This window comes from Dromiciops gliroides, chromosome X, assembly GCF_019393635.1.
Source record: "Dromiciops gliroides isolate mDroGli1 chromosome X, mDroGli1.pri, whole genome shotgun sequence".
Classification (NCBI taxonomy): Eukaryota; Metazoa; Chordata; class Mammalia; order Microbiotheria; family Microbiotheriidae; genus Dromiciops; species Dromiciops gliroides.
The window spans coordinates 69,182,927-69,209,755 of record NC_057867.1 but is presented as its reverse complement, the minus strand read 5'-3'; the positions used below and the strand labels follow the sequence as shown (position 1 = coordinate 69,209,755).

Here is a 26,829-nt window from a genome sequence, read left to right as displayed (position 1 = left end):
ATGCTATAGAGGCAGAAATACCGAGCTTTAACAACTGATTGTCATCCAAGTGGCTGGAAGGACGGTGGCAGGGAAAGGGGTACATTGGGAAGAAGAGTGGATCTGTGGGGAGAGGTCTGTTGAGTTTGAGGTGCCAACCAGACAGTGTGAATGCAGATGTGCAGATTGGAGTGTAAGACTGGCTCTCAGGAGAGAGACTAGACCTGTCTCTAGATCTGGGAGTTGTCCATATAAGATGATCATTAAGCCCCTGGGAGTGGAGAGAGAGAAGAGAACAGGGTTGAGGACTAAACCCAGGAGGCCACCCACAGTTAGGGGACATCAGTGGAGGGAGATCCAAACTGATGAGATCACAGATGTATTCAAGTAGAAAGGATCCGAGATCCGGGGCCAGCAAACCTCCGTTCTATTGGCAGCATCACTGTGGGCCCAGCTAGGCAACTTACTTGGCTGGGTCTGTTTCCTTGTCTCTAAATGATCTCTAGGGTCCCTTTTAGTTCCAAGTCCTCTGGTTCTACTAAGTCTGATGTTTTGAGGAGGCATAGTGGAAAGAACACTTGATTTTGGAGTCATAGCACCTGGGTTCGAATCCTGACCCTGCCACTCAACTACCTGTATAACTCTGAGTTAACAATCCATTCCCCATTCTGGCCCTTGATTTCTAGTATGATACAAAGACTGCTGGGTTGAAGTCCTGATACTTGAATTCAAATCACACTCTGCTTACTATCTGCATGACTCCAACCATGCCACTTAACCTTTCTGGGCCTCAGTTTCCTCATCTGTAAAATGAGAGGACTGTGCAAGATGACCTCTGAGATCTCTTCCAGTTCTAAGTCTATGAGCCTAAGACTAATGCTGGCTAAGACAAGGGGAGTGGCTTCAATGACTTCTAAGGTTCCTTCTGGCTCAAAATCGATGATTCTGTGATCTTATAATGTCCACCTCCCTCCTTTGATTAATCACAACATCAAGGACTAGGCCCTTGTGGGCACTCCTCCCACAGACCTACATCACAACCCCTCTACAGACAGTCATTAATAATTATTACATCAAAAAAGAAAGAATGAAAGAAAGGGGAGGAAGGAAGGAAGGAAGGAAGGAAGGAAGGAAGGAAGGAAGGAAGGAAGGAAGGAAGGAAGGAAGGAAGGAAGGAAGGAAGGAAGGAAGGAAGGAAGGAAGGAAGGAAATCATCATAGCATGGTGGGTAATCCTCTAGTGACGAACCTCAGTGAACTTGCTAGGCTGGTCCTGGAAGGACAGATACCCAGTTCCCCCAGGGAACCTGCACATGAAGCCTAGGTAGGCCCAGACATAGCTTGGCCTCTACTGGTAAAGCCTTCCAGAACCCAGGCTAACTTCTTTGGCAAGATGAAGCAATATCCAATGGCCTTAAATCCCAAATACCCAATCCTGAGTTTTTAGGGAATAACTGCGGTTAAAAAACAACAACTTAGGGGGCAGCTAGATAGCACAGTGGATAAAGCACTGGCTCTGGATTCAGGAGTACCTGAGTTCAAATCCGGCCTCAGACACTTGACACTTAACTAGCTGTGTGACCCTGGGCAAGTCACTTAACCCCCATTGCCCCGCAAAACAAACAAACAAACAAAAAAACAAAAAACCAACAACTTAAAGAAATTCTGATTTTGAAATGAATTTGTAATCAGTAACTGAAAACCCCTAACCAATGCATGGGAATTAATGTGAATAAACCCAGGATTAGATTCTAGCTTCTCATGCTAGAATTTTACAGCTTTTCCATAGCCACGGCCAGTAACAACTCATATTTCTAGGCTGCACTTTCTACCCAAGAATTCTTTTTCAGGCAAATACCCCAAGTGTGACTATCTCCATTTGGCAGATGAGGAAAGAGAGGCTGGGAAACACTGAATAAAACCTTTTCCCAGCACCACACAGTGCATAGATGTTGGAGGCAGAATGTGGATGTGAGTCTGTCCTGAGTTCAAGGCCAGTGCTTGCTCTTTGCTTCCCCACTGCCCAATAATGCTTCCTCAATGGACAAAGAGAAGAAACGTGCTTCTGTGGTATTCTCTCCAGGGCCTAGCACCGTGATGGATGCTCACACCTAAAATCCGAGAACTCCAGACTCAGAGTTGGAAGGGACCCTAGAGGCCACCCAGCCCAACCTCCTCATTTAGCTGAGGAGCAAACTGAGGCTCAGAGGTAAAATGACTTGCTCAAGGTCACACTGGCAGGAAGCAGCCTTGCTGGGACTGATTCAAACTCAGGTCCTCTTGACTCCAAATTCACGGCCACTTCTTCCTGGGTGCTCAATAATTCACGGTGAGCATTAGCAGGTCAAAAGCATGGGGCTCTATTTCCCACTCTCTAACAGGCTGGCTACACAGTTTTGGGCAACTTCGACACCTCTCTGGTCCTCAGTTTCCTCAGCTATAAAACAAAGTGCTTGGCCTCTGTCTCAGAGATCTCTTCCAGCTCTCAAATTCTGATTCTATCTCCCAGGATTGCACAACCCTGCACTTCCTTGGCTTTCCCCAGTTCCAAGAATTTGATCTCTTTCCCCACCAAACAAAAGGAGGTAAAAATATCCACCACTGATCAGCCAGATGGTCACAAAATTAGTCCCAGAGTGCAGGCTAACACGGAACACAAAGTAACACTGGGCCATATTGCCAAGCGAGGCTGGGCATTTCCTCCTCTGGGGATTCCATTAACAGACACTAAATTACCATTTTTCCAGGGTACTCCAACCACAATTCCTATGTGGAAGATAGCAGTAATGCACATTTCTCTCACTTTTTTCCAAGATTTTCAAAGTGCTTTCCTCAAAATAACCCTGAAGCCTCAGAAGTACTGCAAGTATTGCTGTCTCCTTTTTGTAGATGAGGAAACTGAGTCTCCCTGAGGTAAAATGACTTGCCAAGGGACACACAGCTAATAAGTACAGGGGCCAGAATTTGAACCACGATCTTTCTAGACTCCAAGATTGGCACTCTGTCTGCTACACGTATTGCCTCTCAAAGCACAGGACTGGACTGGATAGATTCTGTGGTTCTATATAGTTCTAAGAGTCTATGACTTAGTGTTCCAAAAGAGAGAACGCAGATTCTGACAGGCCTTATCTTTCAGCCAAGGAGTGACTAACCGATCCATGAAAACTGTTCTATACAACAGGATCGTACTAGATTGTCATGGCTGACCCAGATGGGATCGTGAGATTTTAGAGCTAAAAGGGACCACAGAGGTCGCTCAATGACAGAATCAGAGACACAGATAGACAGGCTCTCGGAGGTCTATTCCAAGCCCCTCTTCAGAAAAGTGCTATCTTCTTGCTCTCCCCGCAAAAAATCCTTTCATCACACCCAAAGTAAACTACTCAACCCAATGAAAATGTCATTTAGCTGGAGTCCTCGGTTTTTCACTGAGCTAGGTCTTTAGCAATTACTCTTCTTCCTCTTCTGATAAGTAGTTCACAAAACCCCAAGTCAAACCAAGAGTCTTCACTTTCTCAATCATGACCTCTTCACACCCCACCTTCAATGCAATAGTCATCTATTACAGTTATCCATGTTAGTGTCTCCTCCCTCCATGAGACAATAAGCTCCATGAAGGTAGGGCCTATGTCTTACTTATCTCAATCTTGCATTTTCCTCCAACATAGGCTGTGCAGCTAGCAGCCAGGCTAGAACTAGGGTGTGGCAAGCAAGGCTTTAAGTGCTAACATCCAGAAGGGGTAATTTCTCACCATGGCACAGTAGCTTGACTACATCCATGTAAGTGCCTAGAGTATCACTGAGACCTCTACCAGTACCTAGAAGCAGAATTGTGCAGTCCAGCACCACCCCCAACCACCATTACCCAAAGACTTCTTATCCATTGCCTTACACAATAGGTAGGCATTTAATAAATATTTGTTAAGGTGACATTTCTAAAAAGCCTTGAGGGGAATCTTTACTACTTTCCCCCCTTTTTCATTCCACAACCCCATTATTTTAAAAACTTAGATTAACATTCCAGGGGTTTTCCATTACTTTTAATTGATTAAAACTAGGTTTCAAAGAAGCCAAGAGTAATTATGCTTTTGTTCAGTAAAAATGATTTATGTTCTAGCAAGAAGTCTTGGGGGGGGTGGCGGGAAGAGAACATTTATAACCCATCCAACAGGTCTTGGCTTGAGTTTTGTCAGCAATGTGTAGCAGAGACAATGCATCTGTTCTACACATAACTTTTCTATGAGCTCCTCTGTTGTCATCCTGGGCTATTGGTTTGGGCCAGTATTAATTACCGGAAACTTGCCAGACTAGAGTCTAGCTTAACTACTGTGGCCCACAAGCAGACACTTGACAGCAGGGGTTCTTAGCCTGAGGTAGAAAACCTAGGTTATTTTTTACTATTTTGAGAAATGTCCTTAGTTTCCTGAGGGTCTCCAAATTCTCCAACTCAGTGACCTTTGTAAACAATTCAAAGAGCCTCTAATAAGAAAGGCCTTCTCAATGCTAGCACTAGAGAAGCCCAACTCCCAGTAGCCTTTGACACTCTTGGAAATTCAAGGGCAACACAGGGCAAAGAGTGAGAGATTTGGAGTCCGAAGACCTGGCTGGCTTCAAATAACATCAGGCATTTGATGGGTAAGGAAAGAGGCTGAGAAAGGGTTAGTGACTTTCTCAAGGTCACGCTTCTCAGAATTCTCTCTACCCTTTGGCTTCTAGGCACTGCCCTAGCGCCTGTTTTCTTCAACCTCTCTGACCCAGCCTTTTCCTCTTCCTGAAGTGTGAGCACTCCTGAGGATTTATCTTTAACTCCCTTTACTTCTCTCTATTAAGCCTTCCTTAACATGATCCTTTACTCTCATGGCTTCAAGCGCCATTTGTGGCCAACCTATCCTCATATCTCCAATCCCTCCTAATCTCCATTTCCCCAATTCTGACCAGCCTGCTTGAAGTTTCCACCCAGACGTCTTCCTGATACCTCCAATGTAACAAACATCAAAAATCGAGCTCGTCTTTCTCCTCCAAATAATCCTTCCTCCTGACTTTCCCATTTCTTTTCACATCAAATGCTTTTCAATTCTATGACAACTCTTCCACTCATTACGTGGGTGACCTTAGGCAAATGTCTTCCCTCTCTGGGCCTCAGTTTCTTCCTATGTAAAATGAGAGGGGGCAGAGGTAAACTAGATGACCTTGAAGGTCCCTAGGTTCCTTCCAGCTGTACTAGTCTGTGACCTTATGCCAGCCCTTCACCCAAGGCCACCTTTTTTCTGGAATCCCTTGTTCTCCTGCTTACATTGCCCAGGGTCAGCAGATAATTGCAGTTTCCTCTTTGATTACAGGCCACTGGGGCAACCTAACCTCAGGAATTCCTGCCAATCTCGATGTTGTGACTCAAGGCAACTTTTGGACAGACCATCTCTCAAACTATTTTTTAAAATAAGAAATTTTAAAAAGAAACAGAAATTGCTCATGACATACCATTTGCCATTTTTGTCTTCTGCGTTTTAGAATTAATTAACAGGTAATCTGTGTCAAAATTATTCAATGTTAAATGGAGAGCTTTATACTGAGCGCAAAAATAGACATTTCAGTGAAAGTCACCTTTAAAAGGGAGTGGGGGAAGAGAGACTATCCCTTGAAATAAAAGACAAGTAGTGGAAAACTTTGTAATGGCCAAGAAGAAGGCCTTTCGAGAAGAGCAAAATTGTGCACCCCAAGTGTGGATAAAACAAAATAGGATATAAAAGTCCTTGTCTTTCTTTAAGAATCAAGTTGGGGGGCAGCTAGCTAGCGCAGTGGATAGAGCACTGGCCCTGGAGTCAGGAGTACCTGAGTTCAAATCCGGCCTCAGACACTTGACACTTACTAGCTGTGTGACCCTGGGCAAGTCACTTAACCCCAATCGCCTCACTAAAAAAAAAAAAAAAGGAATCAAGTTGGAACCACTTAGGGGCAAGGGGAGGGGGAGGACAAGCAGGCATGGTGCTAAGTGATTTACAAACATTCTCTCATTTGACTCTCCTCACAACAACCCTAGGAGATAGGTGCTACTATGATCCCATTTTACAAATGAGGAAACTGAGGCAGACAATAGGTTAAGTGCCTTGCCCAGGATCACATAGGTATTAAGTGTCTGAGGTCACATTTGAATTCGGGTCTTCCTGACTTCAGGCCCAGACCTCTATCCACTTCTACACCCAGCTGCCCACTTCTTTGGGAAAGCCCTTCTTGACCCTTGTGGTTGCTTGTATTCTCTCCCTTCTCAGATGACCTTGTATTATACTTAGAATAACACGGGTTATCTCATTTGATTACCACTACAGCCCTATCCCATTTTATAGATAAGGAAACTGAGGCTGAGAGGTTAAATGACTTATTCAGCATTCCACAGCTAGCAAGAAGCTGAGGCAGGATGTTCTGGGTAAGTCTCCTAATCAACTTGGGCCTCAGTTTTCTCATCCCAAAAAATGAGGGCACTGGACCCACTGACCTCTGAGCTTCCTACCAGCTCTCCATCTCCACCCCCCTTACCCATAAACCAAAGCATCGAGTCATCACACAGCTCCTGACTGGAGACAAGCATATGACCCATAGACATTCCACATCACCACCACCTTCTCAGTGACTATCCCAGGAAAGTCAGCTATCTTTAGCCAATGTATAATTACTTCCAGTTGGAATTGCATGATAGTTGAACCCTGCTAAGTCCCATTCCAACCCACCCCCTCCCCAAAGAGCAGTCAGGACCTCAACATCTGGGACGGAGAGAACCTTATTACATGTTGCTAGTTGCATCACGCTCCCTCTACAGCCATTCTACAACTCAGAAGGCCCTTCCTTCTCTTGTTCTTTGGCTAACCCTACACATCGCTGCTCAGGAACATTTCTGGGACTCAAGTGCAATTTTTTAAAAGATGAATATTTGGTTTACCTTAATTCCAAATACAATTCATTTTTGCTCATTAAATTAAAAAAAAAAACATTAGGATGCTTTGATGTCCACTGTAATTTCTGACATTTCATTCCCCCACCCCCCAAATAAGCAACTAAAAGTCTGATTCACTGCCTGAGAGGTCTCTTCCTACAATCTGGGGGATTCCCACACCAAAGCATCCTCCACAAAGTCCCACTTCAATGCCTCACCGGAGCACTGAATGCAGCCCTGTGCTCTCAAAGGGTGGGGCCCTGGCACACCAACTCAGGCAGACGCCTGTGAGGGAAAAGAATTTCCTGGATACATTTAGCCACATGCTGTCTGTCTGGCACCCAAAGACAGCACAGTAGAAAGAGTTCTCCACTTGGAAGCAGAGGACCTGGGGTCCTTCAAGTCCTCACTCTACCTGCCACTCAATGAGTGACCTGGTTAACACTGGGCATTTTACAGAGAAGGAAACTGAGGCTGAGGGAGGCCGTAGCTTTCCCAAGGTCACACAGCTATCACGGCTCTGGGGCACGAATCATCTGAACAGGTCTCCTAACCTCTGTGGGCTTCAATTTCCTCATGTATAAAATGAGAGGCTTGGGCCGAGGTATCTTCCAGCTCTGCACACGGGATCCTACAATTCGCTTGGCTAAATGAGGAAATTCAGGAAGCCTCATTAGCAGAGGGCTGGCCAGCAGATGATGACTTTGGGAGAGGCCACAGCAATTCCAGAAGACCATCTACTGAGCCATACGTGGGGTCTAATCAGAACCAGTGGAGGGAATGCCCACACTTATCACATCAGAGCTCCTGAGAGCCAACATTGTACTTTTCAGTCCCTTAATCTCTCTTCCTTCTTAAGGTCAAATAACACTTCTTAAAGCATGTTTCCACTAAGTATTTTATCCGTTCTCTAACACTCGTTTTTGCCATGTGAGGCTAATAGGTAGCAGATAGCAATCTTACTTTGCAGATCAAGAAACCGAGGCACAGTAAGGTTAACAAACTGACCCAAAGCACACAGGTGACAGATCCCCTCATTCTCTGGGTTCACTTTGAGCCTCTCCCCTGCCAAGTTTGGTGGTTTCCAATGTAGTTCTCTGTGTTACCACCTGCTGAAATCATCAGTGAGCACCTTCTACCGGCTTCCTAGATTCACTGGGAGTCCGTGACTCGCCAACTCTGTGGAAACGAGTCCATGTCTCAGGCTGGCAGGAGAGTCAAAGGTTTCTCCTCATCTTCCAGCAATGAGTCACAGCAAACACAACTTCACCCCTCTGGCCTCAGCTGGCACATACTCAACTTGGGTGGCAGGCCTTGGTCAGAAAGCTACAGGGGCAGATTTCCTGGCATATCTGACTAGCAATGCTGGCTTACACAAGAGATCAGAGCTGAGCCTAGAAACCGGCCCCCCCCAAAAGACTTAAAAATTGCCTTGGGAGGATAAGCATAGAAATGCTTAAAGTATTATAAAACTTTATTTCACTTTAGATTTGAGCACATCAACATTAATGACTATTTATGGAGCATTCCTTAGGTGCAAGACATTATATGCCATTAAGAAACATTAAAGGCCATGAAATTATTATATACAGGTGCCTGTTAACAATGGTATCCTTGGGAAATTATTCCATTGAAAAGAAAAGTTCTTTTTTGAAGGTGATCATATAGCTAGCATCAGCAGGACACTTTTCAAAATTACCGATGGATTTATTTTTTGTTGTTCTCTGGGGACTGGTAATAGATGAGTAAAAGGAAGTCGGTGAGTTAACTCTTGACTGGCCACAGCAGCAAAGAAGAAATAACTGTCATTCGATTCCACAAATATAATTTTTTAAACAAAAAAAGCACCCTCTGGATAATGCAGAGACTACACAGTATTTGGCTGTGAAATGTATTTTTACTTGCATGTGAATGCTGCCACAGGTTTTGAGCACCTTCGAATACTTCAAATAAAGCAAGCCGCACACAGGCATGAAGGATCTCAGCCCAAGCTCTATTCCCCAACTTCATTCCTGCATAGGAATGTAGACCACATATGTAGACCACATCAGGCCTACCAAGGAGCTGCTCTTTCTCTCATTGTGGCTATTTTGTTTGTATCTTCTCTGGATTGGAAAAAGCAATTGAATCTTCTCCCCTCTAACTCTGACAGCCTAAAACAGACTTGAGCTTTAAAATGAGGAGACTTCTTGGCTCCTAAGTCTGGGGTTGGCCAGGCTTTTATAATAGTGACATCGGAATCATTGCCAGCAATTCGGTACAGTGAAAAGAACTCTGGGCTTGAGTCAGAGGGCCTGGTTTCGAGCCTAGCTGAGGGATTCTGGGTAATCACTTCTTTTCCTCTACAGACTCAAAGAGAATTGTAAGGTTCTTGAGGGCAGGGTCTGGGTTTTAATTGGGGATTTTTTTTTTGGTTGGACTTTCTTTGCATCCCCAGGCACTGGGGCACATAGTAAACCGCTTAATAATGTTCGTTGACTTGATTACCTCAGCCCCACATAGAATTGTTTCTACCTTCTGCTCTCCTCCATTAGCCACCAAGTCAACTTGGTCTCTTCCCCAAGGAAACCCTGGCCAAGGTTATTCTTGCTTGCAGGTGTTAAATAATAGGGCTTAACATGTGAAGAAGAGCACTTTACTAGCCCATCATCTGCAGCTGACTCTCTTATCTAAATACCCACCTCTGGGCTTTCCTCCTCTAGCTTCAGCCCCATGGCACAAATTGCCAATTGGACACTTCAAATTGGGTGTTCTGGAGACATTTTCAACACCACATTTCCAAAACACTCTGTCTCTGTCTCTGTCTCTGTCTCTCTCTCTCTCACTCACACACACACACACACACACACACACACACACACACACACGCACACCCCTAAACCCTTCCCTCTTACAAACCTCCCTATTTCTGTCAAAGGCACCACCATCCTTGCAGTGTCTCAGGTTCATAACTATTAGCTTTATTTCCATAGGGATGTTATGATCGATACTATTACTTTATCATCCTTGGCACCTCATGCCCCCTCACCCAAGATAACCAGTCAGTCACCAAGATTTCTGATTCTGACTTTCATGACATTTTCCACATCCAAACTCTTTTCTCCAGTGATGCAGTCACAACTTTGCTTAGATTACCGCAGCAGCCCCCTAACTGACCTCCTTGTCTCCAACCTCTGTTATGGGCCATTCTACAAACTACTGCCAAAGGAACTCTTCCGAAGAGCTAAGAATAGATTTAACCACAGGACTCTTCCACCCAACCAATTCCTATTGCCTCTAGTATCAAATACAAACCTTAATCTTTTTTTTTTAAATCTTTGACTAATGTATACAACCTGGCCTCAGAGTATCTTTCAATCCTCATTGAACATCACTCCCCTTCCCAATACTCGGTGATCTTGCCAAATTGGCCTTCTCTGTTCCTTACACACAACAGTCAATCTCCAATCTCCATGCCTTTGTATTAATGGACTGTCCCCTATGCGTGGAATGCCCTCCTCTCTTACCTCAGAGAGTACCTCTCTATTACTTTAAGATGCAGCTCACAAGGGGCAGCTAGGTGGCTCAGTGGATAGAGTATGGGCCCTGGAGTCAGGAGGACCTGAGTTCAAATCCAGCCTCAGACACTTGACATGTACTAGCTGTGTGACCCTGGGCAAGTCACTTAACCCCAATTGCCTCACACACAAAAACCAACAAAAAATAACAAAACAAAAAAAGATGCAGCTCACACACCATCTTCTGCATGAAGCCTTTCCTGATCCACTAACTACTAGAGTTTTCTCTCTTAAACTGGATAAATATTGGATAAATAGTCATAGCAATTAATAATTAAAATATTGTTAATATGTTTGTATTTCTTAGCTTTGGTATTCATGCTGTATACATTTGATATGTCCTTGTGGCCTCTACAATTTGGATGTAAGCTCCTGGTAGGGAGGGATTGTTTCATTCTTTATCCTCTTATCACCAGCACTTAGCCCAGCTGTCTGGCACATAGTAGGTGCTTCACACTTGTTAACTGGTTGAAGGCCCTCATTTCATGATCTTTTTTGATCACAACAATGACATTGCGAGCTGGGACTTCCGACTGGTAACAAAGTCATTTCCCCCACGACATCATGCTGCTTCTTTAAAGAGGGTGAGAGCATCAAGGATAAATTTAAGAGCTTTTCTTCTCTTTTTAAAAACAATTGAGGGCAGTTAGGTGGTGCAGTGGATAGAGCACCGGCCCTGGAGTCAGGAGTACCTGAGTTCAAATCCAACCTCAGACACTTAACACTTACTAGCTGTGTGACCTTGGGCAAGTCACTTAACCCCAATTGCCTCACTAAAAAAAAATTGAATAATGGGGGTGTATGTGATAGGATGGCCAGGGAAGAAATAAATAAGATTCACCTTGCCAATTGTTGTACTTCTCAAGGAAACTGGTTAAAATGGTCATTTCTACGACCTGAAAAGTCAAAAAATGGCCAGAGACCAGAGGCAAAGTGACGTTATAACTTGTGGGACCTTGGGCAAATCACTTCCCTGCACTGAACCTCAGTTTGTCTCCTCAGCTGTAAAATGAGGGTGTTGGACTAGATAGATAACCTCTGAGCCACCCCCTGCCCCCCACCCCCCAATCTGATATTTGCAGGCTTCTGTGTGGCCCTGAACAAAGACACTTCCCCTAATCTGAGTCTCAGTTTCTTCATCTGTGAAATGGGGCAATCATCCTACCACTACCTACCCCACAGGGTTACAGTGAGGAAATCTCAAAGCACTAGAGCAAGGTTGTTTATGAAACAAACTTCAAATAGTTCCAGCTTTGGGCCCCACAGCTAGGCCTCACTTCATGGAACAGGCATGCTGCGGCAAAGCTGAACCCAAGAGAAGTGCTTATAAATCAAATCCTATTTTAAATACAACAGGAGGGGGTGTATTTAAAGGCCCCCTGGACAAATCCTATTGTAAACTGAGGAATCCTTTTGTAATCTAACCAAGTCAGCCCTACTCCTCCCCCCCACACACACACACACACCCTTATCCCGTGGTTCCCTATTGCCTCCAGGAACAAATGCAAAATTCTTTTTGGCATTCAAAGCCCTTTCTAACCTAGCCCCTCCTACCTTTCTGGGCTTCTTACACCTTACTCCCACCCTCCACCCAGAGACCCAGTGACTCTGGCCTCCTGGTTGTTCCAACAAGACATCTATCAGCTCCCAGTATTTTTTTTCTCTGGCTGTCCCCCCTGCCTGAAATGCTTTCTCTCCTCTGCTCCCACTACTGACCTCCCTGGAATCCTTTAAATCCCAACTAAAATCCCATCTTCTCTAGGAAGCCTTCTCTAACCCCTCTTAATTCCAGTGCTTTCCCTCTGTTAAGTATTTTCTATTAATTCCATAATATATAGCTTGCTTCCTATGTATTTTGTTTACATGTTGACTCCCCCATTAGATTGTAAACTCCTTGAGGGCAAGAATGATCTTTGGCCTCTTTTTGTATCCCCAGCACTTAACCAGGCCAGAGGTAGTAGGAGCTTAATAAATGTTTATTAAATTGAATTAAAATGAACCAATTGATGTTCTGTGAATTCTTATTCTCCTATGGCAGGTTCTTTTAAAGCAAGGTTCACCTGTACAGTATTTACTTTCATTACAACTAATACCTCAACATTAAAAAAACGCAACCATAACATGGGTCTCATTATAAAAACCTTCATTTCTTTAGCACTTGAAGATCTATCCTAAATTGCCTGAGTCGCTCAAACCATTTATTTCATGCAGGACTCCAGAAAGCCTCAATGACTAATGTGAGGTTCTCATCGGCAGCAGAGGCTGCATGCGATAAGAGTGGGTGTGGCCATTGATTATTGGAGGATGGGAAAAACAGCTATTGGAACAAAATGGAAATCAGATGAGGAGCTGCAGTTCAGAGAATACAAACTCCTGGTGCCAAAGAGAAAAAAGATGTGAAGAGAGCTCTTTGTTTAAGTCTCCAGAGTTAATAACCAAGGGAGTAGGAAGGGTTGGGTTGTTTTTTTTTTAATATCTGACAACAGAAAACGAAGCAAGCAGAAGCTGTATTGTAATAACCATCTGTAAGGAACTTAATTAATTTGAAAAGATTATTTTCCAATTTGAGGCCTAATGGGATTGGGGTACAGTCATTCTTACTCAGACTAGGACCAGCTGAAAAGCAGTTCCTCACCTTGAGCCTATTTGTCTATGTGTGTTGGGGTGGGGAGTGGGAGGAAATGTGGCAATGACCAGAGTGCTTCCTCCCTCAAAGCAAAAAGCAAAGTCAACTGGCAGTCTCACTGTGTCTGCCCACTGTCTTGGCTTAGGTTAACCAAGTGTTTACAGCGAGGAACTATATAGGTTTTGGAAGCTGTACTATATCAGATTCAGTCGTTTTTTTGAGTCTTGTCTGACTCTTCCCTTGGAGTTTTCTTGGCAAAGATACTGGAGGGGTTTGCTATTTCCTTCTCCAGCTCCTTTTACAGACGAGGAAACTGAGGCAAACAGGGTAAAGTGACTTGCCCAGGCACACATGGCTAGTAAGTGTCTGGGGCTAGATTTGAACTCAGGTCTTCCTGACTCCAGGCCTGGCTCTCTCACTGCTGCAACACCTAGCAGCCCAACTCTATCAGATTCTACCCTCTCCCCTGACGCTATCAAAATATAAATATCAAACATTCAGGAAAAGAAAATGACCCCAAAGCTATTGTGGCCTACAACTTTATTTGGAGGTCCTGCTGTGGCTGAGGAAGAAGCGCAGAACAGTAGTAGGAGCTTTGGATTTGGAAACAGCGCCATTTACCTGAATGACTTTGGACTAGTCACCTCACCTCTCCTGGCCTCATTTTCATGATGTGTAAACTAAGGAGGCTGGACTACATGCCGTCCTAGGTCTCTTCCCATTCTCTTATCTCTGATCCTATTCTCCTAAGGCACAAAACAGACCAGGTTAAATGTTTTCTCACTTAGCCACAACAGTTTAAGTACCTCTAGTGTGTCAAGCACGGCGTTAGGTGCTGGGAATCCAAAGGCAAAAAAAAAAAAAACCCAGCCCCTCTGAATGTGATTCTTAGGCACACAGTTAGTTCATGCAGAGATGCTTATCCTGGCCATAAACAAGTCCCCTGCCCTCCAGCACATTTTAAGAGATCCAAATAGAGTCCTAGGATTTCACATAACCTCTGGGCCCACCCCCAAGCCCTTTGGCTGCGGCTCTAAAAGCCTGAGAAAAGGAGACCCTATTCCCAAGGGCCCTACCGACTTCCCCCAACATCTGCTCTCCCTACTGTTGGATCGGAGGAAGAGGGAGGGAGGCACTCTCCCATTTATCACAAACACACACTCAGCCAGACTCCACCCAGGTTATCGAATCTCCTCGAATCTATCGCCCCGGCTACTTAAAAGTGGTTTTCAGAAAATACAATGAAAGAGCAGTAAAGGCAGTCTCTTCTTCACGCCCCTATAGAAAGAATATGCCACTTATCCTTTTCTTTGGCAGTGCTCCGTGCTTGGGCGTGATAGGAATTGGAACCTATGGAAAGAAAAAGAGCGACAAAGGGAGGCAAAACAGCAGCGGGACAAAGCTGGGGCCCTCAGCCCCTTCAAGAGCTCCAACTTGGCATCATTTCATTTGTCCAGCCCACCTCCCCATTCTAGCTGGTCCTGTCAGGCCTCCCCAAGTGAAGCTTCCCTCTCCTCCGCATTCATCCCAGATGTGCCACCCTCCCTCCATGAATCCCGGATATCTCGGGAGGCCTAGAGGGAAGAAGCCCCCCTCCAATCACGAGGTGCCTCAGTTTCCCCCTCTCGAATGTCCCCTCAGCCTAAACCCTGTGTGCCCATGTGCTCACTGAGAGCAGTTAACTTTTGCGCTGCTTTCCCTGCCCAAATGAACCGTGGTACCCAGGCGAGCCCCGGGGGATGCGAGCGAGCAGGGCAAAGGGGCGGGGGGCGGAGAGCGGGGGTGCCGGGCAACTTGGGCCAGCGGACGGGGCCGGCGAGCGAGCGAGCCCTCGGCCGGGCCCCCGCTTACCGCGGTGGAGCCGGAGGAGGACGCGATGTACACGCGGATCACCATCCTGAGAGCGGCGGCGGCGGGAACGGCGGCGGCTTCAGGGGAGGCTCGGCTGAGTCCTGGGGCGGCGGCGACGGTGGCAGGGAGGAGGAGGAGGAGGAGTAGAAGTAGGAGGAGAGGGAGGAGGAGGAGCAGGGCTGCAGGCACTGCTGGGACGGAGCAGAGGGCCCCGTGCGCGCCGGCTCAGCCCCGAGGGGAGGGCAGGGGCGGGGCCGACGACGACCCCGCCCCGCCCCGCCCCTCCGGCTGGCCCCGCCCGCGCAGCAGTCCCGGGCCAGGAAGGCGCAGGCACGTTTGCATATTTTCTAAATTGCTTGGGGAAACACACACACACACACACACACACACACACACACACACACACACACACACACACACACACACACACACACACACACACACACACACACACACACACACACACACACACACACACACACACACACACACACACACACACACACACACACCCACACACACCAGAGGGACCTCGGGGATCTCGGAGAACAGCGCGAGAGCTGCAGGAATGGTCTGAGTTCTCCAGGGAGAGGAAACCCCACGAGTCGGTACTGATCCCTAAAGTACTACCTCCTCCTCCCCAGAAGATACCAAAAAGGACTGTCCCCGAGTCCAGTCTTCAAAGGGATCACAGGCTGCTTAAAAGAACCGCTCGAGGCCCGAGCCCTGCTGGGTTTGAATCCCACCACCTGGGCCGAAGCCTTGGGCAGAGTCCAGTGCCCCACTGGAGGACCAAACAAAGCAAAACTTTTGTAAGAAATACACAGTCAAGTAAATGCAATGCAATGAAAACAAATTCTCATATTGACCATGTCCAAAAATGTTAGTCTCTTTTTTGCATCTTGAGTCCATCACATCTCGGTCTTCAGCTCGGTGGCTTGCTTCCTCATTGGCCCCTGGAATCATTCTGGTCCCTGTCTCGATCAAAGTTCTTAAGTCTCTCGATGTTCTTTGTTTGTTTGAACATTTTTGTTATAGTAGAAATTTTTGTCTTGGTTCTGCTCATTTCACTCTGCATCAGTTCAAACAAATCTTCCCAGGTTGCTCAGAAATTATCTATATTTCCTATGACACAATAATATTCCATTAACATTAATATACCGGGGCAGCTAGGTGCCACAGTGGATAAAGCACTGGCCCTGGATTCAGGAGTACCCGAGTTCAAATCCAGCCTCAGACACTTGACACTAGCTGTGTGACCCTGGGCAAGTCACTTGACCCCCATTGCCCAGCAAAAAATTTTAAAAAAATTTTTTTTAATTAAAAAAAAAAGCATTAGTATACCAACATTTGTTCAGCTATTCTCTAATTGATGGGCATTCCTCTTAGTCTCCATTTCTTTGCCACCACAAGTCAAATCAAGTCAAGAGAATTCATTTAATTCTTACTCTGTGTCAAGTACTGTACTGAGCCCTAAAAGATGTAAAGAATGGCAAAACACGGGGGCAGTGAAGTGGTGCAGTGGATAAAACACTGGCCCTGGATTCAGGAGTACCTGAGTTCAAACCGGCCTCAGATACTTGACACTTACTTAGCTGTGTGACCCTGGGCAAGTCACTTAACCCCCATAGCCCCACAAAAAACAAAATGGCAAAACAAACAAAATCCCTACCCTGAAGAGGCTCATGCTCTAATGGGGGGAGGGAGAGACAACATGAAAACAATGTATATTACAAGATATATACAGAGTAAATTGGAGGTAATCTCAGTGGGAAGAAACCAGCATTAAGAGAAACCAGGACTGGATTTTTTTTTGTTTGTTTGAGGTTTTTCCTTTGTACTCTGATTGTTCTTTCACAAGATGATTAATGTAGAAATATGTTTGATATGACTGTACATATATACCCTATATCAGACTGCTTTCCGTCTTGGGGAGGAGGGAGGGAAGGGGGGAGAGAAAAGAAAAATTTGGAACTAAAAATCCAGTGTGAACAACTGTTGAAAACTATCCTTATATGTAATATGTAACTAGAAAATAATAAAATTAAATTTAAACAAAAGAGAAACCAGGAAAGGTTCTTGCAGAAGGTAGAACTTGAGATTTCAGACAGGCTAGGAGGTGGAGATTAGAATGGAAGAGAATTCCAAATGTATAAATTCCAGCCACTGTGATGGGAAAGAGTTGGGAGATGGAATGTTATATGCAAGGAAGAGCAAATAGGCCAGTGTCACTGGACAGCAAAGTACTTGGAGGAGAATAGTGCAAGAAGACTAGAAGAGTAGGATGGGGCCAGGTTATGAAGGGCTTTAAAAGCCAAATAAGATTTTTTATTTTAACTTAGAGGTAACAGGTAACCACTGGAGAGGAGAGGGACATGGTCAGACCTGTACTTGAGGAGGATCGCTTTGATGGCTGAGCAGAGGATGGACTGGGGGCAGGGATATCAACCAGCAGGCTATTGCAATATTCCAAGCATGAGGTGATAGGGGCCTATACCAAGATGGTGGCAGTGTTAGAGGAAAGGAAATGGTGTATACAAGAAATATTGCAAAAGTAGAATCAACAGGATATGGAAGCAGATAGATGGGGTGGGGCTGGTGAGAGTAATTCCAAGATAACACCTAGATTGGGAGTGTGGGCTACTGGGAAGATGGTCTCAACAGTAATATGAAAATTTGGGGAAAAAAGAGTTGAGGGAGGGGAAGATAATGAGTTCAGTTTTGGATATGTTTAGTTTCAGATGTCTTCTAGACATCAAATTAGAGATGTCCGATAGGCAGTTAAAGATGTGAGTTGTGAGGTGTGTGAAGGTCAGGAGAGAGGCTAGAGCTGAACAAATAGATCTGAGAATCATCTGCATAGAGATGATCATTGAATCCATGGGAGTTGTTGAGATCACTAAGTGTGATTGTATAGAGGGCACAGAGAATGGGGCCCGAGACAAAGCTTTGAGGGAAACCTGGAAGTTGGTGGCCATGACTTGGATGAAGATCCAGCAAAGGAGACAATTAGGAGACAGCAGTGTCACAAAAACCTAGAGAGAAGGGTATCGGTAATAGAACGTGATCAATAGTATCAGGCTTCAGCAAGGTCAAGAAGGATGAGAAGTGAGAAAAGGCCATTAGATGTAGCAATTAAGAGATCATAGGGGGCAGCTAGGTGGCACAGTGGATAGAGCACCAGCCCAGGATTCAGGAGGACCTGAGTTCAAATCCGGCCTCAGACACTTAACACTAGCTGTGTGACCCTGGGCAAGTCACTTAACCCCAATTGCCTCACCAAAAGAAAAGAAAAGAAAGAAAGAGATCATGGGTAAGTTTGGAGAGAGTAGTTTCAGTTGAATGATGAAGCTGGAAACCAAACTGCAGAGAATTTAAAGGAGAATAAAAGGAAGGAAAACGGAGGCATTGGTTGTAGACAGCCTTCTCGTGGAATTTAGCTACAAAAGGGAAGAGAGATATATGATAATATCTAGCAGATATGGACAGATCAAGTGAGGGTGTTTTGACAATAGAGGAGACATGGATGAAGCTATAGGCAACAAGGAAAGAGCTAGTAGACGGGAGAGACTGAAGTGAGAAAGTAGACCTGGTAGAGAGGGCAATCTACTGGAGAAGATGGGATGGGATGGGCATCCTACAAGTCCTGGAATGGCTGGAAAAGCTTCAAGTACAGACATTGTGATGAACTGTCTGTTGCAAGGACTAACCTAGGGAAGTTCAGAGAGGCTTTTTCACAGGTTGAGTGTGGGGTGATGAGTTCTTCAGGTATAGCAACTTACTGCCATGACTGCCAATTCATAAAGGGATCAAACTGCCCCCAGGAGAGTGAGCATGCACATGGATAGAATCATAGGACAGATCCTTGAAGGACAGTATTGAAATAGCCAATCAGTCACCTAGTCATTGATTCTCCCAGGTAAAACCTCCCTCAGATGTTCTCATTGTTTTTCATTCCCTTTCCTACCACCCCGTCCTCGCTATTCCTCACCTCGATCCCTGATGATTATGAGCAATAAAATAGCCTTACATACAGTCACTATGGTGCTTTATTGTCTAGGAAGCACTTTCCTGTGCATTAGCTCATTTGATTGTCACAACAACCTCGTGGTTGTAAAAAATGGTTATTTTACCATCCTCAAGATGAGAACACAGAGGTTCACCAATAGCAAATGGCCAGACCAGGGTCACACAGAGCTGAGACCAGCACCAAGGACTCTCCACGGCTGCCTCTGAATTGTTTCAGGAGCTTCCTGACTGCTTCCCACAATTCCCATCTCTCCTACACATATTATATAACTATGAAACATCAAGAAACCTGCAATGTTCCCTACTGATCACAAGTCTAAACTCCTCTGCAAAGTTATCAAGGCCTTCCATAAACTCACCTAGCCCTACCTATCCACCTTACTGTCCCATTACTATCCAACAAGGGGAGAGAGAGGCACCTCCAGTACTATGGATGGAAAAAGGTGGATCGTTTTCCCCACTCTACTCAAAACAATGGAATAACTAGCAAAGGTCAAGGCAAGAGAAAAAAAGAAAAGGGGTGTGCAGAATCACATTGTCCATCTAAAATACCAGGTTCATTCTCCCCTCCACACTTTTCTTCACATTCTTCCCCTGCCTCCCTCCCATGCCCGTTCCCCTTCTCTCTACCTCTCTAATCGCTGCCCATCTCTTGAAGGCTCAGCTCCAGTTCTACCTCCTTCTGGTCACCCCAAGCCACTCTAGTTCCTCTGACCCCCATCCCCACTCCCATAGCATTTACTGTTTGTATCACTCCTCTTTTGTAAATTGTGCTCTTAGTTAACTCCTTATGTATACATGCCTTATCTTCCCAGTAGACTTTAAGTTTTTTTTTTGTATATCTAACAGTCATTGCCTCGTGCCTAGGATGTGCCCCATAAGTATTTCTTTATTTTTGATTATCATCCTTTCTCTAATTGCTTCTTGGCTACACACCTCTCTCCAACTCCTATAAGCTCCTTAAGGGCTAGAACTGTGTTTCTCTTGGATCCCCCTAAGCATCTCTCAGTGCTGGACTGTTGAGCTGAGACCAAAGGGTGTCAAAATGAGGTAGAGAAGTTGGACTTTTGAGGAAACAAGAGAATGTTGTGTAAGGTGATGTAGCATCTAGGATGGGAGGAAACTGCTGGAAATATTAGTGGAAAAACAGGGAGAACTCTAGAATGGAAAGGAAAAACTCAGAAAACCAAGTCAAAGATAGAATAGGATCTTTGACAGGAGCCAAAGCTAGTTACATAGTTGGAGGGAGTGGGAAGGGTAGAGGGAGAGAGTTACGAAGTATACACAGAAGGTATGAAGGCATACAAAATAAATGAGCTGGTAGGTCTATTGGCCCCATCCTATCACTGAGCAGAATACTGAAGAAATTAGAAACAGTTTCTACTTACTTAAAACAGCAAAAGCATGTGCATGTTATCTCTCAAAAAGCAAACTCCCAGTGGTGAAATATATTGCAGAAGTGACACCATGTAATATGACAATTTCTGGCTCATAGAAACTATGAAGCATCAACCCAAACAATTAACTAGCCAAGAAATCGATTTTCCTTGGAAGTAATAGCTCCCAAGGTCCCTCAAATAACAGCTTCTGTAAGCGAATATAAGGCAAGCAACTAATCACAGACTGCTAGTGAATACAGCTTGGCCTCTCTGTCTAAGGTTTGCTCCCTCTATTCAAGAGCTATGCCATCACTACTTGTAGAAGACCCTCTCCGGCGTAAATGGGATCCAACAGTAATGGAAGATGGATGACTTCACTTACCTGGACGATCAATAGAGCAGGGGCTTCTTAAATTTTTTCCACTCGTGACCCCTTTTCGCCCAGGAAATTTTTACCCAACCTCAGGTATATAGATATATAAAATAGTTATACATAACCTTTTACTGTTGCAAAATTTTTCCTGACCCCCCCCATATTCAGTTATTCAATCCTATATGTGGTCATGACCCACAGTTTAAGAAGCTTTGGGCTAGAGAAGTGGTATCAAACTCAAATACATTGACCTGACTGACTTAGAAAATCACATATTAACACTATGTTCTATTGTGTTTTTATTTATCTTGCTAAATATTTCCAAGTGACATTTGAATCTGATTCTGCCATACTCCATAGTGGCCTGTGGGCTGTGTGTTGGACATGTCTGGTCTAGAGTTCCCCCTCAGCCAGAGGCAGAGCAACAAGGAACTTCATGGCTTACTTTACTGATCATTCATGTGTCAAGAGGTAAAAGAACCCAAAATGGACAATTCTATTCTGGATCTTATTCTCATCAGTAAAGAGAAGCTGAGGGAAAGTTACCACTCTGTCTTAAAGTTTGTGATAAAGAGGAAAAGAAAACTGAGAAGAGTCTGACATACATCCTAGGTTTTGGAAGAGCAAATTTGGAAGGATTCAGAGAAAGGATTAGTAGGATTTTTTTATGGACTAACATTCTACTGGTGAAATTAACCTAGGAGGGATGGGCAGATCTCAAGAATGAAATTCTGAAGACACAAAGGAAAACAATCAATAGAAGGAAGAAAAGGGAAAGCTGTCTAAAGGGGCTGATATGGATACATAGGGAACTCATGAACCAGCTTAGATTTTTAAAAGACATCAATACCCATACAAAGAAAGATGAATACAGAAGATGGAAACAAGGGAAAATAATGAATGAATACAAAAGCATGGTATGGACATGTAATAATAGTATCAGGAGAGTTGAAGCTCAAAATAAGCTGAGGTTAGTAAAGAATGCTAAGGAGTTTTTAAAGTTTCTTTTTTTATTGGAGCACTAATGCATTGTTGGTAGAGTTGTGAACTGACCCAACCATTCTAGAAAGCAATTTGGAACTATGCCCAAAGGGATATGGGATGGTGCATTATTACCACTACTAGGTCTGTATCCCAAAGAGATCATGCAAAAGGGAAAGGGACCCACATGTATAAAAATATTTATAGCAGCTCTCTTTGTGGTGGCAAAGAATTGGAAATCAAGGGAATGGCCTTCATTTAGGGAATGGTTGAACAAGTTGTGGTATATGAACGTAACTGGAATACTATTTTGCTGTAAGAAATGATGAGCAGGCAGATTTCAAAAAAACCTGGAAAGACTTAAGTGGACTGATGCTGAGTGAAGTAAGCAGAACCAGTAGAACATTGTACACAATGCAATATTGTGTGATGATCAACTATGATAGACTTAGCTCTTCTCAGCAACACAATGATCTAAGACAATTCCAAAGAACTCATGATGGAAAATGTTCTCCACATCCAAAATAAGAACTGTGGATTCTGAATGCAGATTAAACCATACTGTTTCTGCTTTTGTTTTTGTTTTTTGAGTTTTTCCCCTTTTGTTCTGATTCTTCTCTCATAACGTGACTAATGTAGAAATATGTTTAATGTGATTGTACATATATAACCTATATCAGATTACTTGCTGTCTTGGGGAGGGGGGAGGGAAGGGAGGGAGGGAGAAAAATTTGAAACTAGAAATCTTATAAAAACAAATGTTGAAAACTATCTTTACATGTAACTGGAAATACTAAAATACTTTTATGATTTAAAAAAATAAATAAAGCTTCTTTTTTAAAAGCTCTGTTGGAGAAAAAAGGAGAATCAAAGAAAGAAAATTGTTTTGCTCAGGGCCAATGAGACAATGATAACAGACAACAAATAGAAAACAGAGGTGCTCAACTCTTATTTTATTTCTATATCCTCTGGCAAAGAGAATGATCTTTGAACTCAAAAGGACAGAACAAAAATTGCTAACATGGAGTTGAAAACCAAGATAAGAAAGGAGATAAATGAGTAAATAAGATAGTAAGAGAGCATCTAGCTGCCCTTAACTAAGTCCAAGTTACATAGCCTGGAGAAACTACAATGCAAGATACTGAAAAATGTGATTGCCAAACCATTGTCACTGATTTATTTATTTCTTTTTATTCTAACTTGAACAAACATCACTCCCTCCAAAAAAGTGATATTTCCTCATGCAGAAAAAGAACAGAAAAAGAGGACTATGTGTGAAATTGTGAACCTCTATTTTCCACAGCTTGCAAAATGGTAAACCACTCCAGTATCGTTGCCAAGAAAACCCCATGGAAAATAATGGTGTGCTATGGTCCATGGTGTCATGAAGAGAGTAGGACACAACTGAACAACAACAATAACAATATGTACATATAGATAAACATTTATTTCTATATACACATAACATTCAACATGCTCTTTTCAAAGCTGTCTTAGTTGTCTGTGTTTCCTTCTGAACTTCCATTTTTAGAAAATCTTGGAGACTAAGAGATATACTACAGGATTGGAGAAAGGCAAATGCGAGCCTGATTTTCAAAAAAAGGAAAGAGAGTAGAGTCTGAAAACTATAGGTCAATGATTCCCAACAAAATTCTAGAATGTTTTATTAAAGAAATGGTTAGCAAACATCAAGAAAGGGGAGCCATAATACCTAAGACCCAGCAGGATTCCATCGAGAACAGGTCATGCCCATCAAGCCTACTACTGGGCATGAAGCCCCCATGGTGGTGAAAGATAGCAAGAAAATATTGGTAACAACCCTTTTTGTGATAGCAGAAAATTGGGAATGAAGTAGTTGCTCACTGGGAAATGGCTAAACAAATTATTTCATATGAAAGAAAAGGACTACTACTGCAATAAAACAACAAACATGAAAGTTAATTCAGAGGAATATTAGAAGACATGCGGGGGGCGGCTAGGTGGCGCAGTGGATAAAGCACTGGCCTTGGATTCAAGAGGACCTGAGTTCAAATCCAGCCTCAGACACTTGACACTTACAAGCTATGTGACCGTGGGCAAGTCACTTAACCCTCATTGCCCCACAAAAAAAAGAAGACATGCAGAAAACAATGAAGAGCAAAGAAAGCAGAAATAGAAAAAATGACTTTCATATCAATGAAAACAACTCTAAAAGGCAAACAAACTAACAAATTGCAATCAGTCAGAAAACAATTATGAAGTACCTATAATGTGATAGGCTAAGTCTTCGGGTTTCACAGAAAAGCAAAAGACAGTTCCTCATCTCAAAGTCCAATGGAGCGGGCAATATGGAAACAACTATATAATTCAAGCTAAATACAGAATAAATTGGAGATAAGCAACAAAGGGAAGGCTCTAGCATTAAGGGGGCTTGGGAAAGGCTTCATGTAGAAGGTAGAATTCCAGCTAGAATTTGAAGGAAGCCAGGCAAGCTAGAATAGGAAGATGAGGAGGCAGAGAATTCCAGGCATGGGGGAGAGCCAGTGAAAATTCAGGCATCAGTAGATAGAGTATATTGTGGGGAAAACAGTACGGGGGTGGGAGTAGGGCATTGGCACTGAATCGCAGAGAATGTGATGGGGTATAAGGTATAAGAAGACTGGAAAGGGAGGAAGGGCCAAGGCTTTAAAGGGCTTAAAATGGCAGACAAAAGATTTTATAGTTGATCCAGGATGTAATAATGGAGTTGGGGAGTTTGATGATCACAAGATCAATTTGGCAGCGGAATAGAGGATGGACTGAAGGTTTGATGCAGGGAGACCCATTATGAGGCTGCTGAAATAATACAGGTGGGGAGTGATGAGAGTCTGCACCAAGATGGTGGCAGCAAAAGAGAAGATAAGGGTGTATAAATCTTGGCCCCAGAAAACATAATGAACCTTTTCCTTTTTGGTCATGGTCAATATGTCAGGTGTTTTTGCTTGATCATATTTACTTGTTACAACGTGGTAGAGAGGGAACCTTTCTTTGGGGAAGGGAGACAGTGGCTAATGCTAGAGATACAAAACCAAAGGGCAGCTAGACAGCATAGTGGAGAAAGTGCCAAACATGGAATCAGGTTTTCTTCCTGGGTTCAAATCTGGCCTCAGACATTTACTAGATGTGTGACCCTGGGCAAATCACTTCACCCTCTTTGCCTAAGTTTCTTCATCTGTAAAATATGCTGGAGAAGGAAATGGCAAACCGTTCCAGTATCTTTACCAAGAAAACCCCAAATAGAGTCACAAAGAGTCAGATATGACTAAGACTAAAAATGACCAAACAACAACAACAAAACCAAAATATGTAAGGTCTAGAGGGGGTAAGAATGGTTATGTCAATAAAATACTTGAAAATGCATCTAAGAAAAAAGTTTGGAATGGGACACAACTAACAGGGTGATTTTTGTCCCTCCTTTGATAGATGTACCATATGCTTAAAATAACCAACTGTACAGAACATAAGTTCACTGGTAGGGAAAGGTTCCTTGTTTGTTCTTTGTATAATGAAATGTTTGTGTTTGTTGATAATTGTTGGGTTCATAATAAAAAAGGAATTTTTTTAAAACATCATAAAACATAATTCCATTCCCTTCGCAGAAGTGGGGGTGATACTGCTGACATTGTCAAATGTAGTCACGTCACTAGTCTGTTTTGTTTGACTGGTTTGCTTTGTTCCAAAGAAAGGTCCAAGATCAGGAGTCAGGGGCTAATATAAACAAAAAACATCAATGGGATCTTTTTTTTAAAGCATTTAGCAATTTTCCACCCACCCACCCCCACCACCATTCTGACAAGTTTATGAATCTGGTAGAACAGAGGGCATGTGTGTGTGTGCGTGTGTGTGTTACCTAGATTTTAGTGAAGTATTTAGCAAAGTTTCTCATGCTATTTTTGTGCAAAAGATGGAGAGAAGGGAGGTAGAGAATAAGACAATTAGGTGGGTTCAGAATGAGTTGAACGGCTAGATTCAGAGAGTAGTCATTAATGGTTCCATATCAAATTGGAAGGGGGTCTCCAGTGAAGTGCCCCAAGCATCCATGCTTGGTATAATAGTGTTTAACATTTTTATTCATGATTTGGATAAAGTTATACAGGGCATGCTAATCAAATTTGCAAATAAAACAAAGCTCAAAGGGATCGATAACATACTGCCAGGCTAGAACATTGGTCCAAATTGAATAAGATGAAGTTTAATAAAGATGCATGTAAAGTCTTACATTTAAGTTTTAAAAATCAGCTTCACAAGCATAAGATGCAGAGAACAGCATATCCATTCAATTCAACTTAACAAGCATTTATGAAATGACAAAATGGACAGTTTCAGAGGGAACTGGGAAGACCTCTATTAACTGATGCATGAGCAGAATCAAAATAGTTTATACAAAGAGAACATTGTAGAGAAAAACAACTTTGAAAGCTTTTCTAACTTTTATCAATGCAATGATGAACCATTCAGTCCAGAAGATGAAAATGAAATAAGTCACTCACCTCCTGCCAGAGAAGTAAGAAATGTAAAATGCAGAGAGTGATGTGTATTTGGGGGAATGGCCAAGGTGGGAAATTTGTTTTGTGGGAGTTTACATGTTTATGACGAGAGTTTGTTTTTCCATTTTGTTGTCATTATTGTCATTGCTCAATGTTGGGGCGGGGAAGAAGGGAGGATTAGATTATAAATGCATGTCAAATAAATAAGTAAATTTCTTTATCCTGTTTCCCCCATTGTTAGTGTTTTCCCTCTGGGATTACCTCCCATAAACCTTGTATACATCTTGTATGTACCTAGTCATTTGCACGTTATCTCTCATGAAAAGGTAAGTTCCTTGAGGTCAAGGACCCTGTTTTTTGCCTTACTTTGAATCCCCAGTGCTTAGCAGAGTTCCTGACTCATAGTAAGCACCCAATAAATGCTTGGTTACTGATTGACTAAAGAACTTAAGGGCAGCTAGGTATCACAGTAGATGGAGACCAAACCTGAATTCAGGAAAACTCATCTTCTCAAGTTCAAATCTGACCTCAGACACTTACTAGTTGTGTGACCCTGGGCAAGTCACTTCACCCTCTTTGCCTCAGTTTCCTCATCTGTAAAATAAGCTGGAGAAGGAAATGGTGA

The 26,829-nt window shown here is 43.4% G+C and overlaps 1 protein-coding gene across 1 annotated transcript in view; it reads right to left on the bottom strand.

The window, feature by feature from the left end:
• Positions 1 to 15,162, bottom strand: part of SH3BGRL (SH3 domain binding glutamate rich protein like) — an 89,938-nt gene extending 74,776 nt beyond the window's left edge. Inside the window, exon 1 of the mRNA XM_043974223.1 lies at positions 14,938 to 15,162. Within this exon, the coding sequence (XP_043830158.1) occupies positions 14,938 to 14,982 (45 nt within the window). The 5' untranslated portion in view covers positions 14,983 to 15,162. The remainder of the gene's footprint in view (positions 1 to 14,937) is intronic.
• Between the last annotated feature and the right edge of the window lie 11,667 nt (positions 15,163 to 26,829).